Here is a 15552-nt window from a genome sequence, read left to right as displayed (position 1 = left end):
CTTTTCTTGACAATTTTGGCCCATCTCTTATTGTGATGTAATCATTTAGTGAATATGTTGCATAAGAGTCACTTTGCCCAGAGACCAGTTTTACTTCATTCACTGTCAGATTAAACTGTTTTATATTAATTTTTACCATATTTGCAAATATACATGGCTTTATGCTTAATTTAAAAATCACATTGTGTTTTCTTGAGATACTGTATAAGTTTAAAACAAACTGGAGATCAAAGTGATGAATTTGTATGAGAGATAATATTTCAAAGATACATTGCCAAGATTCAAGTTATCGGCTAATGTTGTATACTTATCTGCAAAGACCTCTTTCTCCTTAGCTAAACACAGATGCAAAATATGTTGGAATAGTAGAATATTTCTGAATATTGATGTTTATGTGAATGGCTTAAGGACTTATGTAAATAGGAATGGTTGCAGTGCAGTAAGATATAATATACTGAATGAGCTTGATTTTAAAATAAATATTTTCATTGCTGATCACAGGTGCTGACAGTAAATATGGCCTTACTTGAAGTTTACTATTATTATTATTATTATTTTGGTTGTCTGTCTTGACCTGCCCTTTTACCTTGATCCACTAACTTTCGTGATTGTTTGCTGTTTATCAGCTCCACTGCTGCATTGTTCAACCACCTCTACTGCTGTCCTATCACTTCTTCTTTTGCCTTCTCGTCTTCCTTTTCCCTGACACTCCCTTCTGTGTCTTCCTTTCTAGATAGATGCCTGTTGTTTATCTACTTCCAAAATATTCCAGTGTTAATTCTATTATTTTCCCCAGCAATGAACACTCCCTTGCACAGTGTTTTAGCAAGCACTCATCAGTCTTTGTATTTCTGACAGTATCAGTGTTTAGCATCAGTATTGTGTTGTGATCCATGGCTTTCTTGAGGTCAAAATAATGTGGCAGTTTCACAGGTTCAAGCAGTATGCATACCTGAAGACCCACCACATTTATTTTTTTAGATGCTTGAATCCAGCAAAGTTTGCACAGCATGTGCACCTTCCTCAGGTGTGACAGCACACTAAAATACCAAGCATTTAGCCAGCCTTAATGTGTAAAAGGGATAATTAATAAACAACTGTTTAATTTATCACTATTGCTATTTAGTTACCAAAATACATATTGAAATGTGCAATGTATCTACAGTGGTGTCTCTCACAAGTTAGGAAGAAATCTGATTAGAAAAATAAGCCTGGAAGGCTCAAGACCACAGGTGTAGTTGCTCATGTTCCCAGGACAGAGAGGCTTGTTAGCCCTGTGGTATATAAACACTGCTTTCTCAGTAGGACGTGGCTCACAGTATCCACATACCAGTCGAGAGAGCGCAGCAGCTTTCCTTTATTGATATTAAGGCAACCAAGGACCCCAGATCAATAGCTTGATGCACCATCATAAGGGATGTATAATGGCACTGAAATTACTCTGCCCTCTCAATATCGTATCCCACTTTCTGTGGTTGCTTGCCAAGATGTCAAGTCATTCTTCTTCAGCATTTAGAACCAAGACCTCTTATGAGCAAGCTCTGAGCTTTTGTTACGTTCCAAATATCGGTGAGCCAAAATAGGCCACACCAGAATTGTCTGTTGCTTCTTCCAGGACTTAACTACGCCCTGTTTGGTCACTGATCAGGACATCCCTCTAGTTTTAGAGCCAGCAGGAGATCCAAAGAGCAAGGTAATTTTCACTTTGGCTGCAACATAGGCTTGGGACCCTCAATTCAGCTGCTTCTTCCCTAGGACAGAAAGGACGACCAGCCCTGGTGTGGCCCCAGTTCCTTCTCCTATTATTAGCCTCTCCTTCAAATCATAGTTCAAGGCTTTCTCCTTTAAACTTTCCCCTTACAAAGTTCCTTTCCAGTTCATTCCCTTGCAAGTTTCTCCTTCTCACATTTTGAGTCTGCTTCTGTACATAGTCAGACCTGTTTAATCCAGATCAATTCATAACATTCATTTGTATCTGGATTAATGAAAACTAGAAATTAGATTAACAAGTCATTCTATTGATACATAAGATGAGTTACTGCTAAACTTTTTGAGAGAACCAGACACATGGATGTACCTAAATCAGTTTAACCAGGTCTGATTGAAACGTCATTTGGCATTTGTTTTTATTGTATTGAACAGCAACATGTACTGAAATTCAAGCTTTTTTGAAGCCCCTTTGCTTATTTTAGAAATGTACTAAAATAAAGTTGAAGGTTTCTTTACTTGTGATATCTCTTCACTTTTTGCTTTTCACCATTGAATTGAATGAAGAATGATAAAGTAAAAAATATCACAAGAACTCCTTGGTTCTCAGTTGGAACAGGTGGTTGAAATTCCACAGAAATGAGTAGGTTATGTATGGCTCTACATAGCCAGTAGGTGTGCTACATTTTAACATAATAGCCCATATTTTTCCTCCAGATTTATGTACACATCAGAAAATTAGAGTTAAGTATTATGATTAAGAGATCATATTCAATACAGTAACTAATATCTTTGTGTAACTACTTTTTAATCTAACAGCTTCTGCTTTTCTAACATATTCTCCTTACTGGACTCCCTTTTATGTGTCTCAAGTTCTTAAATAAAACTTCGTCACTGGTTTCCTGTTGACTGCCCATCATATTGTATTAAGTTCATTTTCACATTTTACCATAACAATTTAGCCTGATACTAGAGTGATCTCAGAGAGTGTCTGGTGTCTTCTTCCTGTAAGTAACCCTGCGTGTACCCTATTGAGAATCCCCAGTGTGCTCCAGCATTTGGCATGAGAATCTTCAAAATATGTTAGAAAGGCAGATTAAATAACCTGAGCAGACCTGGAAATGGGAGAGGAAGAGGAAACTGAGGACTCTAAAGTGCCTAGGAGCTGAAAGTTGGAAAGAGAATAGGTTAAAGGGGACAAAATGGAAAAGGGCATGGGACAAACATTTTAACTTAGCCTGGTTTCCTTCAATTCCTCTTACATTTTCAGCCCACTATCCTGATGTATGCTTTCCAGAGAAGTGTTTTCCCCTCCTTTTTCTCCATTCAGTAATTACTCCTTCTTCTGTTCTCTGATCCTGCTAGAGTTCTTCCTTCCATGTTCCAGTTCACCCCCAATTTCCTTCTCTTCCCTTTCAAGTTCTTTGCATTCTGATTCCCTATACACAGACACATCAGTGTGTTTTGCCTTCACTCACCTTGTGTTGAACTTCACTGATCACTTGTGCATGGTAGCCATTTATAATGATAGTTATATTGGTTTTATTTAAAAATTTCAAGGAAGTCACTCAGATATCAACAAACTTGGTAAGGTATTAAGAATGTTGACCACCTTTTAAATTCATGTTAATATTTTTAAGCTTTCTAAAGGTTTAAGCACCTAAAAATGTCAATCAGTTCATTGATAGAACTCAAGAACCCATTTCACCGTAAGGACCCTGTTGCTAATACAATGGTTCTAGGTTTCAAAAACTTCTTAGGGTTGTCTCGTAGCAGATGTGCGTCCTATTATTGCCTATGTGTCCTATGATTATTGGCAATTTAAGCAGCACCTCCCAAAAGACATTTTATCACATTTAAAAAGAAAAAGAATATGCTTGGAGACAAAATAGTTACCTTGACGATAAACTAAATTCAGTCTTACATGAGTTTTGGTTCCTCAACTTCAATTTAAATCCCCCTGTGAACAGGTATAGCAATAGGCATGAACTCTAACTTAACGAGGAAGAATAATTGGTTAGAACCAACTACGGATCAGTAATAATATGTACACTAATGAGTTGGTGTCCTTGCTATATCTGTTAATTGGGAGATCTGACACAAATTGAGCGGCTATGTAGGTTCCAACCTGTAAGGCAGTGATAACCTCTAACCATGAACTTGTGCTTTACTGTGCCAATCTAAGTGCACTGTTCACCAGTAAAACAAATTACGTTATTTCTGACATTCAATCTAACACACTATCAAATACTTTATTATGCATTTCAAACATAATCTGTCTGTAGTAAATGTATATCTTAGAGTTGCCTAAACAGCCATTTATTGTGGCTTCACCATTTAATAAATAAGAAATTACTAATTTTTGTTCTAATAAATATATTTGGCAAATATTTCTAAGTGCTCATTGATTAATCTTTTCTTCTTTACATGTTTTTAGTGCATTTGAAGTAGCATATTTTTGTTAGTACTTCAGAATTGCATTTCCAGCCATTCCTGTTGGTTTTCAGGTTGTATGGTTCTGGCCCTCAGTATTGAGAGGCACAATGAAAGTCATAAACAAGCATTTATACGTAAACAATAAGGTAACTTTGCCTATTTTATGTGTTAGTTGCAATATTGGCTTGTAACATAATTAACTAAGAAAAGCAATTATTCCAAACAGCGAAATTATAATTTCATTCTAAACACTTGATAAATAACCATATCATTGCCCTATATCACGTGGATGTCTATTAAATTTGTTTTTGTACAGTTCTTTCAGTTGTATTTTGGCTCTTTAATGTTAGTGCAGCCTTTAGAATCTGAGTCACTAGCCCACAATGCAAGCTCTGCAGTGTTTTGGATGATAATACATCTGTACCCTAAGCGTGTGCTGTTCTAGCACTCTCTACCTAATAGCATCAGCAGCTCTTTAAAGAGAAAGTTCTCTTTAAAAAAATTAAGTTAGAGATGTACAACTGATACCATAATATCCATAATTTCATTTTCTATCCACAAAAGGCTAAATAAATCATTTTTGAGAAGAGGCCTTCTCCCTCACTAGACACTTATTTTTCCAATTACATGTCTATTAGATTTTCTACCTGTAACAAAAAGGATTATATTACCTATAAAATGAGTCCTAAAATATATCCCTATCATAATAAAGTGACAACAAAGAATTGCTTACCATAATAAGGTTTTTATCAGTAAATTTGAATCTCTGGTACATTCGTAGTTGTCTCCACTGCCGCATTGCTAAATTGAAGATAGCTAGAATTTGTGCTGAGCGTTTAATAGGACAGTATTTTTTAAAAAATGTTTAGGGTCATAATCTAATATTAAGTTTTTAAATATAATTTGGGAAAGGAAAGGTTTCCTGAGAAAAGATAAACAATATTGTATTTCAGATATGAAAACAAGCCTTTTACTGTAGAAAAGGACAGAGAACAGACAAATGTTAGACAGCGATAAATGTCAGATGACATTATGCACTTTTTGTATTACTACATAAATACACTAATATAGGGGAGATGAAAATTGGTTGGCATAGTAAAAAAAGAAACACATTAGAAAGAAAGGCTGATAAACTTATGAGCTTAGCCCATTTTTTTTCCCCAGACCTCTTTCCCATTCGTCCTGGTTTCATGCAGCTCCATGTAAATAATACTGCCTTATAAGAATGTCTCCATTTTCTGAAGTGACTTTCATTTTTTAAATTAAGCTGTCAATTGTTTTTGCCAGTGTGAAGAAAACATATCACTTCTTAACTAACTGTTATTAAAATCATATTTCTTGCATGTAGCTTCTAAGGAAAAGGCACATAGGAAATGATATTGTTACCATTGTCTTCCAAGAGCCTGGAGCACTTCCTTTTACTCCAAAAAATATCCGATCTCATTTTCAACATGTGTTTGTCATAGTCAAAGTGCATAATCCTTGCACTGAAAATGTGTGCTATAGGTGAGTAGATACTTATTTTTTTATTTTTGCTATTTTGATTCTAATAAAGCATCTTTTTCTAGCAATCTTGTATTTACAAAGAAGTTGTGTGTATGTTTTCTAAATTTCTGCTACATTTCTCTTCTGTTTTAGGGTTTCATTTTAAAAGACATATAGCATATAAAACTTAATATATTTGACAGCAGTACATGTTAGCATTTCAGAAAGATTCATTTAGTAGGTCATGATCTTTAGTGGTTTAAGTTTAGAGAGCTTTGTGTCTATATGAAATTGTAGGTACAGTTTTGTAGGCAAAATTGAAGATATGTAGATATTTGTTTAGCTTCTTTGTAGGGGTATAAAGGGCAGTCGGGTTTTAAAAATAAGACTTGAAGCTATAGCAATGGAAATAATTTTACTTTTTATTAACTTTCTCTTTAGGGTAGAGCCAAGTCATTTTAGAAGATTATTAATACAAATATAAATCACTAACAATGTATTTAGCTGAATATCTATAGGATGTGATCCCAAATTTGACTGTATTTCAATCATGGTTTGTTTCAGTGGTCCCTTTATATAGTTTTCAGAGTACTTTGAGATCCTTTCAGATATAAATCACAGGCAAAACTGATATTTATATTAATGAAAACCCTTTTTGTTTCAAAATATCTCACCAAATCTCATTGTCAACACTCTAAAATGAGAGTTTCAAGTGTCTTAAAATCCCATCACTTGGGCTAGAGAATCTCCGTCCGACCAAAAAACAAAAAAAAACCCTGAGTACTCCCATCATAGACATGTGCCTGGCACTTGTTCTTTTCTCTCTTTCTATCAGCTTCATGAGCTGGCTAAGGACTGAAATCAGACAGACTGGTTATTCTTTAGTTTTAAGGCATTTCTCTGAAATAAATAAAAAGCTCTTTGAACTTAAACCACTAATGATCATGACCTACTAAATGAACCTTTTTGAAATGCTAGTGGTGTACTGCTGTCAAATATATTAAGTTTTACATTCTATGTATTTTCAAAGTTGAAATTCTTATCGGCTAATGACAACTTGGTCACTCTTCTTAGTTTTGTTTTAAAACTAATTTCTTTAGTTCTGAGAAATTAATGCCAATATTGGTCTAAGTCCCGCACGTATGTATTCTTACTGTGATAGAAGAGGTAATGTGTATAGTTTCTAGGGTAATCTGTTTCTTCTAGTTCCACAGCTAGGGCAGGGGTTACGGAAGTTGGGAGTAAAACAGAAGTCTGAGAGTATGTTGCTCTGCTAGTAACCTGGAACTGGGTCATATCCGTACTGCATGTTGTTTTGATTTTTTTTTTTGAGAGATGCAGAGAAAAGGTAAAAATTATAAGCCAAGTTTAAGAAGAAATTCTTCAAACCTCTGTCTGGTAGATGCTCTATCTGTTGTGCCAGCTGCCCACTATCCAAAGGCCTTTTGTATGAGAGGTTGGCTTCTAGGTCTTGATTATTTATGAATTTCACCTGAAATACAAGTTTCTTTTTTTAAAGTCTTTGCCAGGAATGCAGTCATAAATTGTAGAGCTGTCTAATAGATTTTAATGAGTATTTCTTTCCTGGGTGTCTGGCTGGTGAGTCTTGCCCACATGCTCAGGGTTTAGCTGATCACAATATTTGGGGTTGAGAAGGAATTTTCCTCCAGGGCAAATTGGCAGAAGCCTTGAGGGTTTCTTGCCTTCCTCTGCAGCGTGGGGCACAGGTCACTTGCTGGAGGATTCTCTGCAGCTTGAATTCTTTAAACCATGGTTTGAGGACTTAGTGGCTCAGACACAGGTTTGATATAGGAGTGAGTGGGTGAGATTCTGTGGCCTGCATTGTGCAGGAGGTCAGACTAGATTATCATAATGGTCCCTTCTGACCTTAAAGTCTGAGTCTATGGTGCTATGTGTATTTATTTTAATCCAGTTATGAGTTGCATTACATTTGTTGTTCGTTCTGTCAATTTCAAATAAAATGACAGTGGATCTCCTGGAAATCTGTAGTCTTTTGAAAATCATTCAGTTTTATTCCAGGGTTGTCTAATAGAGATCTGACATGAAGCAGCAACTCCATGGAATACTTCCCCTTGCTCTCAAACCTGCAGAGGCTATTCTGCCACAACCAGCAGAATCAGGATTCTGCAAATTGAGACCCCATACTATAGCAGCAGCTGCTCCCAATGGGCCAGATTGTGCCATCTTTACCCTCACTGAATAGGACTTCATTCCATATATTGCTTCTATTTAAGGAGACTATTTTAGAATAAGCTACTACTTAGCAAGGATAAAGGTGGCACTATTTGGCCCCACTACCAGCTTTTGTAGGGAACGAGCAGATACCTATGTATACTGAGGCTGTGGAATCTGTTTCCCTCGGCTAGGATGAATCCTTCTCCCTTCCCTATTACATATGGTCTCGGACCCTCTCCCTTAGAGGGAGCATGGAACAGAAACTGTGCAATTTGGCAGTTGGCTTTCTGCAGACTTTTTTCTTCCTATAACTTTTTTACTCAAGTATAGGAGAATGTGGACAAATGTGCCGGGTATTCCCTATATTTCAAATTCTTCCCTCAATTGTATCTGTACTACCTTATCAAAGTCAATGGGATGATATGGGTGTAACAGGAGTTGGGGGGAGTTGGTTCAGTTTGTCAGAGATGGAACAACTGAGTGGAAAAGTAAATAAGATCTATTTGCCTTAAGAAAATTCAACTTTAAAGCTCCTTTAAATTAAGGATCTGTCTAAATAACAATACCCCTAGGAAGCATTTTGTATTTATCCCATTGAAAGGAAGAAGAAACAGACACTTTATAAACAGTCCTTCTTGAAATGCTGCAGCTTGGTAAATCCTGGACTTTGTGACTTTTATTAATTCATATAATTAAGGATTATAAAATAGTAAATGGCTTTGTTTTATAAGACTGTCCAATTTTGTTTATACCCATTTTATTTGATCTGTAGATGTGTGCAAATATGCGGTAATAGGTTTCCTGTATGTTTCAGATACACAGCTTCCTAATTTCTAAAATTTCATCTATCTCAATTTGTACATTGAAACTCACCTGTGTCAACGGGTTATATAGGTCATAGTCCTATAATGAGGTTTTGCTGGTGCAGTTATCCATTTTATTCTTTTTTTATTTCTAGTGTTGGAGTTTCAAGATCAAAAGATGTACCTCCATTTGGTCCACCAATCCCCAAAGGAGTAACTTTCCCAAAATCAGCAGTCTTTAGGGACTTCCTTTTAGCCAAAGTTATTAATGCTGAAAATGCAGCGCACAAGTCAGAAAAATTCCGAGCCATGGCCACCAGGACACGACAAGAATACTTGAAAGATCTGGCAGAAAATTTTGTTACTACAGCTACAGTGGATACTTCAGTGAAGTTTAGTTTTATTACTCTAGGTGCAAAGAAAAAGGAGAAAGTGAAACCAAGAAAGGATGCTCATTTATTTAGTGTTGGAGCAATTATGTGGAATGTGATAGCACGGGACTTTGGCCAGTCTGCAGACATTGAATGTCTCCTTGGAATTTCCAATGAATTTATCATGTTGATTGAAAAGGAGTCTAAAAACGTGGTGTTTAACTGCTCCTGCAGAGATGTTATTGGATGGACATCAGGATTAATGAGCATCAAAATCTTTTATGAAAGAGGAGAATGCATTCTTCTGTCTGCAATTGATAATTGTTCTGATGACATCAGAGAAGTTGTTCAAAGACTAGAGGTAAGTCACATTTTTAAACTGATCTACCAAAGCTTTTATTCAGAATTATTCACGTCTATCAGTCTTTGGGAAAGAACTCAAATTTTCCTATATTTAAACTAATATTGCACTTTCCAACTTCAAAGAGCTTTACCAACATTATTCCTCACAACACCATGTGGAATAGACAAATATTGTCATCCTGCTTTAATGGGTGACTAATCTGATGCAGTTAACTAAATTGGCTTGTCCAAGGCTACATAGGGTTTTAGTTTTAAAGCCAGGATTAGAACTTGAATTTTTGGTTCCTAGCCCTGTGGTCTAGTGGTCACAGTACGCCCCTCAATAAAAATACCTTAATTTAAATATAAATAAATAAAATAAAGAATACCCTTTTGAACATGATTGCTACCTAAACAGTGAAAATCCTCTAAATAAAGCAGGGAATATACTGCTTATTGTGCATGGATGAGCTGGAAGAAAATGAAGGCAGTTAGATCAGTTAACATTAACTATCAGAGCTGGTGCAATCTCAGTCAAGACAGGTGGAGCTCAAGCATTCTATGAACTCAGCATCTTAAATTATTTCACTTATAGCTATGACAAATGTGTACTAATGGATTGATACAGGCTGCAGGGTACAAAACATTGAGGTATCACTGCTCTTGTTCCAGTTTGACTTTGACCTTACCCCTTAAATTAAATGAGTTTAGTGGCATAAGCCTTTTTTATATTGAATTGAGGCTTCTACTGGAAAACAATCACTAGACCTATTTTTTTGGAGATTAGTAGAGCTGAAGTACAAGCTATGAAGTGGCCAGGATTAAATTGATATGTAAAATAAAGGCCTGATGCTGCAAAGTGCTCAGCTACCTTAAATTTTCGAGACTGTTGAGGATGCTCAGTGCTGCACAGGGCTGAGATTAATACCTACCTTGTGTGATGGAGTCTTTCTTCCAATACAGGTTAATATTTGTAAATATTACAAATATTACTTATCAGTGGGTTAATATTTGTAAATTCATATTATTGTCACTTGCATTGTATTTACCTTATTGTTAAGTTCTTAAGATATTGTCATTTTCCTTATACAAATATTTTCCTTCTGAAATATAGAAGAAATATTCTCTAATTATCATGTTTCTGTTGTAAAATTATCACTAATCGGACAGTTATAAATTGGCTCAAAGTTGTGCTGAAAATAAGGTTAATGAACGTTAGTGTCTTATCGCATCACTACATATTGTAACACAAATTGTTTGTGGTTTTTTTATTATTTTAATACTACCACCTAGCTCTTATATAGTGCTTTTCCTCAGTAGGTTGCAAATCACTTTACAAAGGAGAGTGGTATCATTATCCCCATTTTACAGATGGGGAAACTGATGTACAGAGGGGAAATGACTAGCCCATGGTTACCCAACAGGTGAATGGCAAAGCTGGGAATAGAACCCAGGTTTTTGTAGTTCCATTCTAGTAAACTGCACTGTCTTCATTTACCACTCCTTGAATCTTAACACATACATGAAATTATAGCATGTTTGGCAAACTGGAGAGGTATCTACTGAGTCTCTGCAGACAGATCTTCATTATATATGATGTATAAAAGCCGTTTAGTCTTTTTATAGCATTAGTTGAAATGGTTATCTATGAAAACTATGTCTTTGGAGACATTAATCATTACAACAGACTTCACTCAATTTGATTTGAATGGCCTTGTATTCCACTCAAATCTAACCATCTGTTACAGTACAACATTATTTACATTTAACTTGAGACTGCTCCTTTTTTGAGGTAATAACCATATTCTTGGCTCAATAAATCTATTGGCCTGAAGCATCAGAGTTAGAAACTTAGGATCTGTCTATACTGCCCCACGATTCAGTGTTCAGGGGTGTGAACAGCAGTGCATACCAATATGTTGTGCTGTAACTCCCCTGTGTGGACTCTGTGGGCTCAAACTAAACCTTTGAAAAGGATGACATTGATGCGAACTTTGAACTTTCAAAAAGTGACAAAGACTCCTGTGGCACGTTATGCATCCGACGAAGTGAGTATTCACCCACGAAAGCTTATGCTCCAATACGTCTGTTAGCCTATAAGGTACCACAGGACTCTGTCGCTTTTTACAGAGTCAGACTAACACAACTACCACTCTGATACTAGGAACTTTTAGTTTGCGACCACAACGTAGGTGCTGACTCTGTGGGTGCTCTGGGGCTCAAGCACCCATGGAAAAAAATACAGAGTGCTCAGCACCCAAGAGCCATAGTTTTGTACCTGAGGTCTGCTCACGGGGCACGCCCTTGCCCCAGAGGGAGCTTGAGTGTGGAATGTGAGTTCTGTGCTGCAAACAGCTTCTACCTTTGGGACAGGGAGTTTGTTTATAAACAGAGGCAGGGTGATTAAGATAACAAAAGGCTTGTCATTAAATTAAATTAAGGATCATTAGATGATCCTGAAAGCATTGCCAGGCCCTCCAATTAAAAGGTAGGAAACAAAGGATAGGAATAAATGGTCCTTTTTCAGAATGGAGAGAAGTAAACAGTGTTTTTTTCACCGCAGATGGGACTTGAACCCACCATCTCTGACTTAGAAAGCCATTGCCTTATCCATTAGCCCCAGCTTTCTGTACTGAGACCAGAGCTGTTCAACATATTCGTAAATGATATGGGAAAAGGGGTAAACAGTGAGGTGGCAAAATTTACAGATGATACAAAAAGAACAAGAGTACTTGTGGCATCTTGGAGACTAACACATTTATTTGAGCATAAGCGTTCATTGGCTACAGCCCACTTCATCTGATGCATAGGATAGCTATGCATCAGACGAAGTGAGCTGTAGCCCATGAAAGCTTATGCTCAAATAAATGTGTTAGTGTTTAAGGTGCCACAAGTACTCTTGTTCTTTTTGCGGATACAGACTAACACAGCTGCTACTCTGAAAGAGGATACAAAATTACTCAAAATAGTTAAGTCCAAAGCTGACTGCAAAATGTTACAAAGGGATCTCACAAAACTGGGTGATGGCAACAAAATGGCAGATGAAATTCAATGTTAAATGCAAAGTCCTTAAACAGTTATCAGCAAGGTACATTGAATAGCCCTCAAGTACTTCATTATGATGTTCTATTGAATTGTGCACTTCCTCTTTCACCCCAGACCTCTCAAATTTGATGCTATTTGTGAAGGAGTAGTCACTAGGTTGAGTAACCTTTTTGTTTTTAAAGCTCTCTTTTCTTTCTCGCCTCTTCCCCCCCCCGCCCTTTTTTAACTTTATGAATATTTCTTTTTAAAAGTTAATTTGAAAGCTGAATTTTGGAATGCTGGACTCCTTACCCCTGAAACCTTCACACATGTGGTAAATGCTGGCTTTTAATGGAGAATGTTCTGAACACCGAAACACTCTTTACCTTTAGCTAGTTATTTGATTTATCAGAGGGGTAGCCATGTTAGTCTGAATCTGTAAAAGCAGCAGAGAATCCTGTGGCACCTTATAGACTAACAGACGTTTTGGATCATGAGCTTTCGTGGGTGAATACCCACTTTGTCAGATAAATGTAGTGGAAATTTCCAGGGGCAGGTATATATATGCTAGTGAGAGAGATCCGATGGATGGAAATCCATCACCTCATGAGAAAACTTGCACAATACAGACAGATATCATCTCCTTTCCAAATGAAAATGGATGGAATTCATACCTAATGACTAAAGGTAAAACCACTGCATCTACATACTACACAGACCACAGTGAGAGATGATGCCAACTCTATCAAAGAAACTAGAAACCATCTGATCAGCATCCTGATACAGAAAACAGGAAAACAATCAAAAAAGAGCTCTCCACCTGGGAGACTTCATTTAAAAAACCTTCATAAAAACAGACCTTCGACTAAAATAAGACAGGAGATCTACATACTTCACTTCACCTTCTCTACAAAGAAAAAGGACTGTAAAGCTGTCCTAAACTCCTACCATGCCACATGGGGCCACAACCGTGGTACCCTAACCCACCCAGGAATTATCGTCAATTCTATCCAATACCACACTCAGCCCGAAGAAAAGTCTGTCCTAGCTGTGGGGATCTCTTCTGCCCTGCCACCCCACCAAATGGATCACAGTTCTGTGGCGATTAGAAGCCTACTTTTCGCGTCTCTGACTCAAAGATACTTCCAGGACAAACATGAACAGGTGCAACTGATACACAGGTACCCTCCACCAACAGCAAAAGAAGTAACTCCTATGGACTCCTCCTGAGGTCGAAATGACAGCGGACCTATACATTGAATGGCTTCCGGCCGACGTGCACAGGCAGAGATCGTGGAAAACACATCGCTTGCCTTCATAACCTAAGTCGTGCAGAAGCGCAATGCCATCCACCAAGCCTTCAGAAACCACCCTGGAATTATCATCAAAGAGGCTGATAAAGAGGTCTGTGTCATCATGAACAGGTCTGACTACCAAAAGGAGCTGCCAGACACACTCTCCAATACCAAATTCTACAGGCACTCCCTCCAGATCCCACTGAGGATACCTAAGACACTGCACCACTACTCAGGACACTCCGCTCACTAACACTGGAACAAAATTCACATACCTTACGAGCCCCGACCAGCTTATTCACACTCCAAATCCACAACCCGGAAACCTGACACCCCCATCATCTCGGCATGCACTCTCGCGAAGGACTTTCTGGATAGTGGACTCTCACTCAGACCCCTATGCCACCAGCCACTCCCAGCATCTCCTGACACCATATTTCCTGAGGAAACTACAATGCATTGCACCTCAGAAACACATCCTAGCCACCATTGGATGATAGAGATCTCTCTACACAAACTCCACACGACAGATGGAATTACTAGCTGTCAGGAACAGTATCCCTGATGATGCCACAGCACAACTGGCTGCAGAGCTCTGTGCCTTATACTAAACACACAACTATTCCCATTTGATGACATATATATCTCCAGATCAGTGGCACTGCTATGGCACCCACATGGCTCCACAAATGCCATATTTTTATGGTTGACTTGGAACAACGCTTCCTCAGCTCTGTCCACTCACGCCCCTTCTCTACCTACGCTACATTGATGACATCTTCATCATCTGGACCATGGAAAGGAGATCTGGAAAATTCCACCACCTTTCAACAGCTTCCACCCCACCATCAACCTCAGCCTGGACCAATCTACACAGAGGTCCACTTTCTAGACACCACGGTGCAAATAAGGGATGGTCACATTAACACCCCCTATATCGAAAACCTACCGACCGCTAGCCTACCTTCATGCCTCCAGCTTCCATCCCGGGCACATCACCGATCCATTGCTACAGCCAAGCACTGAGGTACAGACCGTATCTGCTCTAACCTCAGAAGAGACAACACCTACAAAATCTCCACCATGCATTCTCAAAACTAAATACCGCACGAGGAATAAGGAAACAGATCAATAGAGCCAGACGTACCCACAAGCCTCCTACTGCAAGACAAACCAAGAAAGAAACCAACAGGACTCCACTGGCCACTACAACCCCAGCTAAAACTCCCACGCATCACTAGGGATCTACAACCATCCCTGGACAATGATCCACACTTTCACAGGCCTTGGTGGCAGGCCAATCCTGCCCACAGACAACCTGTCAACTGAGACATTCTCACCCACAACTGCACACCGCACCATAGTAGCTCTAGCTCAGCAACCAATCCATGCAACAAACCCCGATGCCAACTCTGCCCACATATCTACACCGCGACACACACCACAGGACCTAACCAGATCAGCCACACCATCACGGTTCATTCACCTGCACGTCCACCACATGTATATATGCCATCAATATGCCAGCAATGCCCCTCTGCTATGTACATCGGCCAAACTGGACAGTCTCTACGGAAAAGGATAAATGGACACAAATCGATATTAGGATGGCAATATACAAAAACCTGCAGGAGAGCACTTCAACCTCCTGGTCACCTATAGCAGACTTAAGGTGGCCATCTGCAGCAAAAAAATTCAGGATCAGACTTCAAAGAGAAACTGCTGAGCTTCAATCATCTGCAAATTTGACATCATCAGCTCAGGGTTGAACAAAGACTGTGATGGCTTGCAACTACAGAACCAGTTTCTCCTCCCTGGTTTTCATACCTCAACTGCTAGAACAGGCCTCATCCTCCCTGATTGAACTAATCTGTTATCTCTAGCTTGCTTGCC

At 38.4% G+C, this 15552-nt stretch overlaps 1 protein-coding gene across 8 annotated transcripts in view; it reads left to right on the top strand.

Annotated features, from left to right (window-relative positions):
- SIPA1L2 (signal induced proliferation associated 1 like 2) overlaps positions 1–15552 on the top strand; it is a 277958-nt gene that overhangs the window by 174420 nt on the left and 87986 nt on the right. For 5 of the 8 annotated variants that reach the window (XM_075064151.1, XM_075064152.1, XM_032790744.2 and 2 more), the window contains 3 exons: positions 1616–1693; positions 5492–5649; positions 8783–9359. In XM_075064151.1, the coding sequence (XP_074920252.1) occupies positions 1616–1693; positions 5492–5649; positions 8783–9359 (813 nt within the window). The remainder of the gene's footprint in view (positions 1–1615; positions 1694–5491; positions 5650–8782; positions 9360–15552) is intronic. The other 3 variants (XM_075064154.1, XM_075064156.1, XM_075064155.1) reach the window with 1 other exon arrangement.

This window comes from Chelonoidis abingdonii, chromosome 3 (genome assembly GCF_003597395.2).
Source record: "Chelonoidis abingdonii isolate Lonesome George chromosome 3, CheloAbing_2.0, whole genome shotgun sequence".
Taxonomy (NCBI): domain Eukaryota; kingdom Metazoa; phylum Chordata; order Testudines; family Testudinidae; genus Chelonoidis; species Chelonoidis abingdonii.
This window is presented reverse-complemented; position numbering and strand designations above follow the sequence as displayed.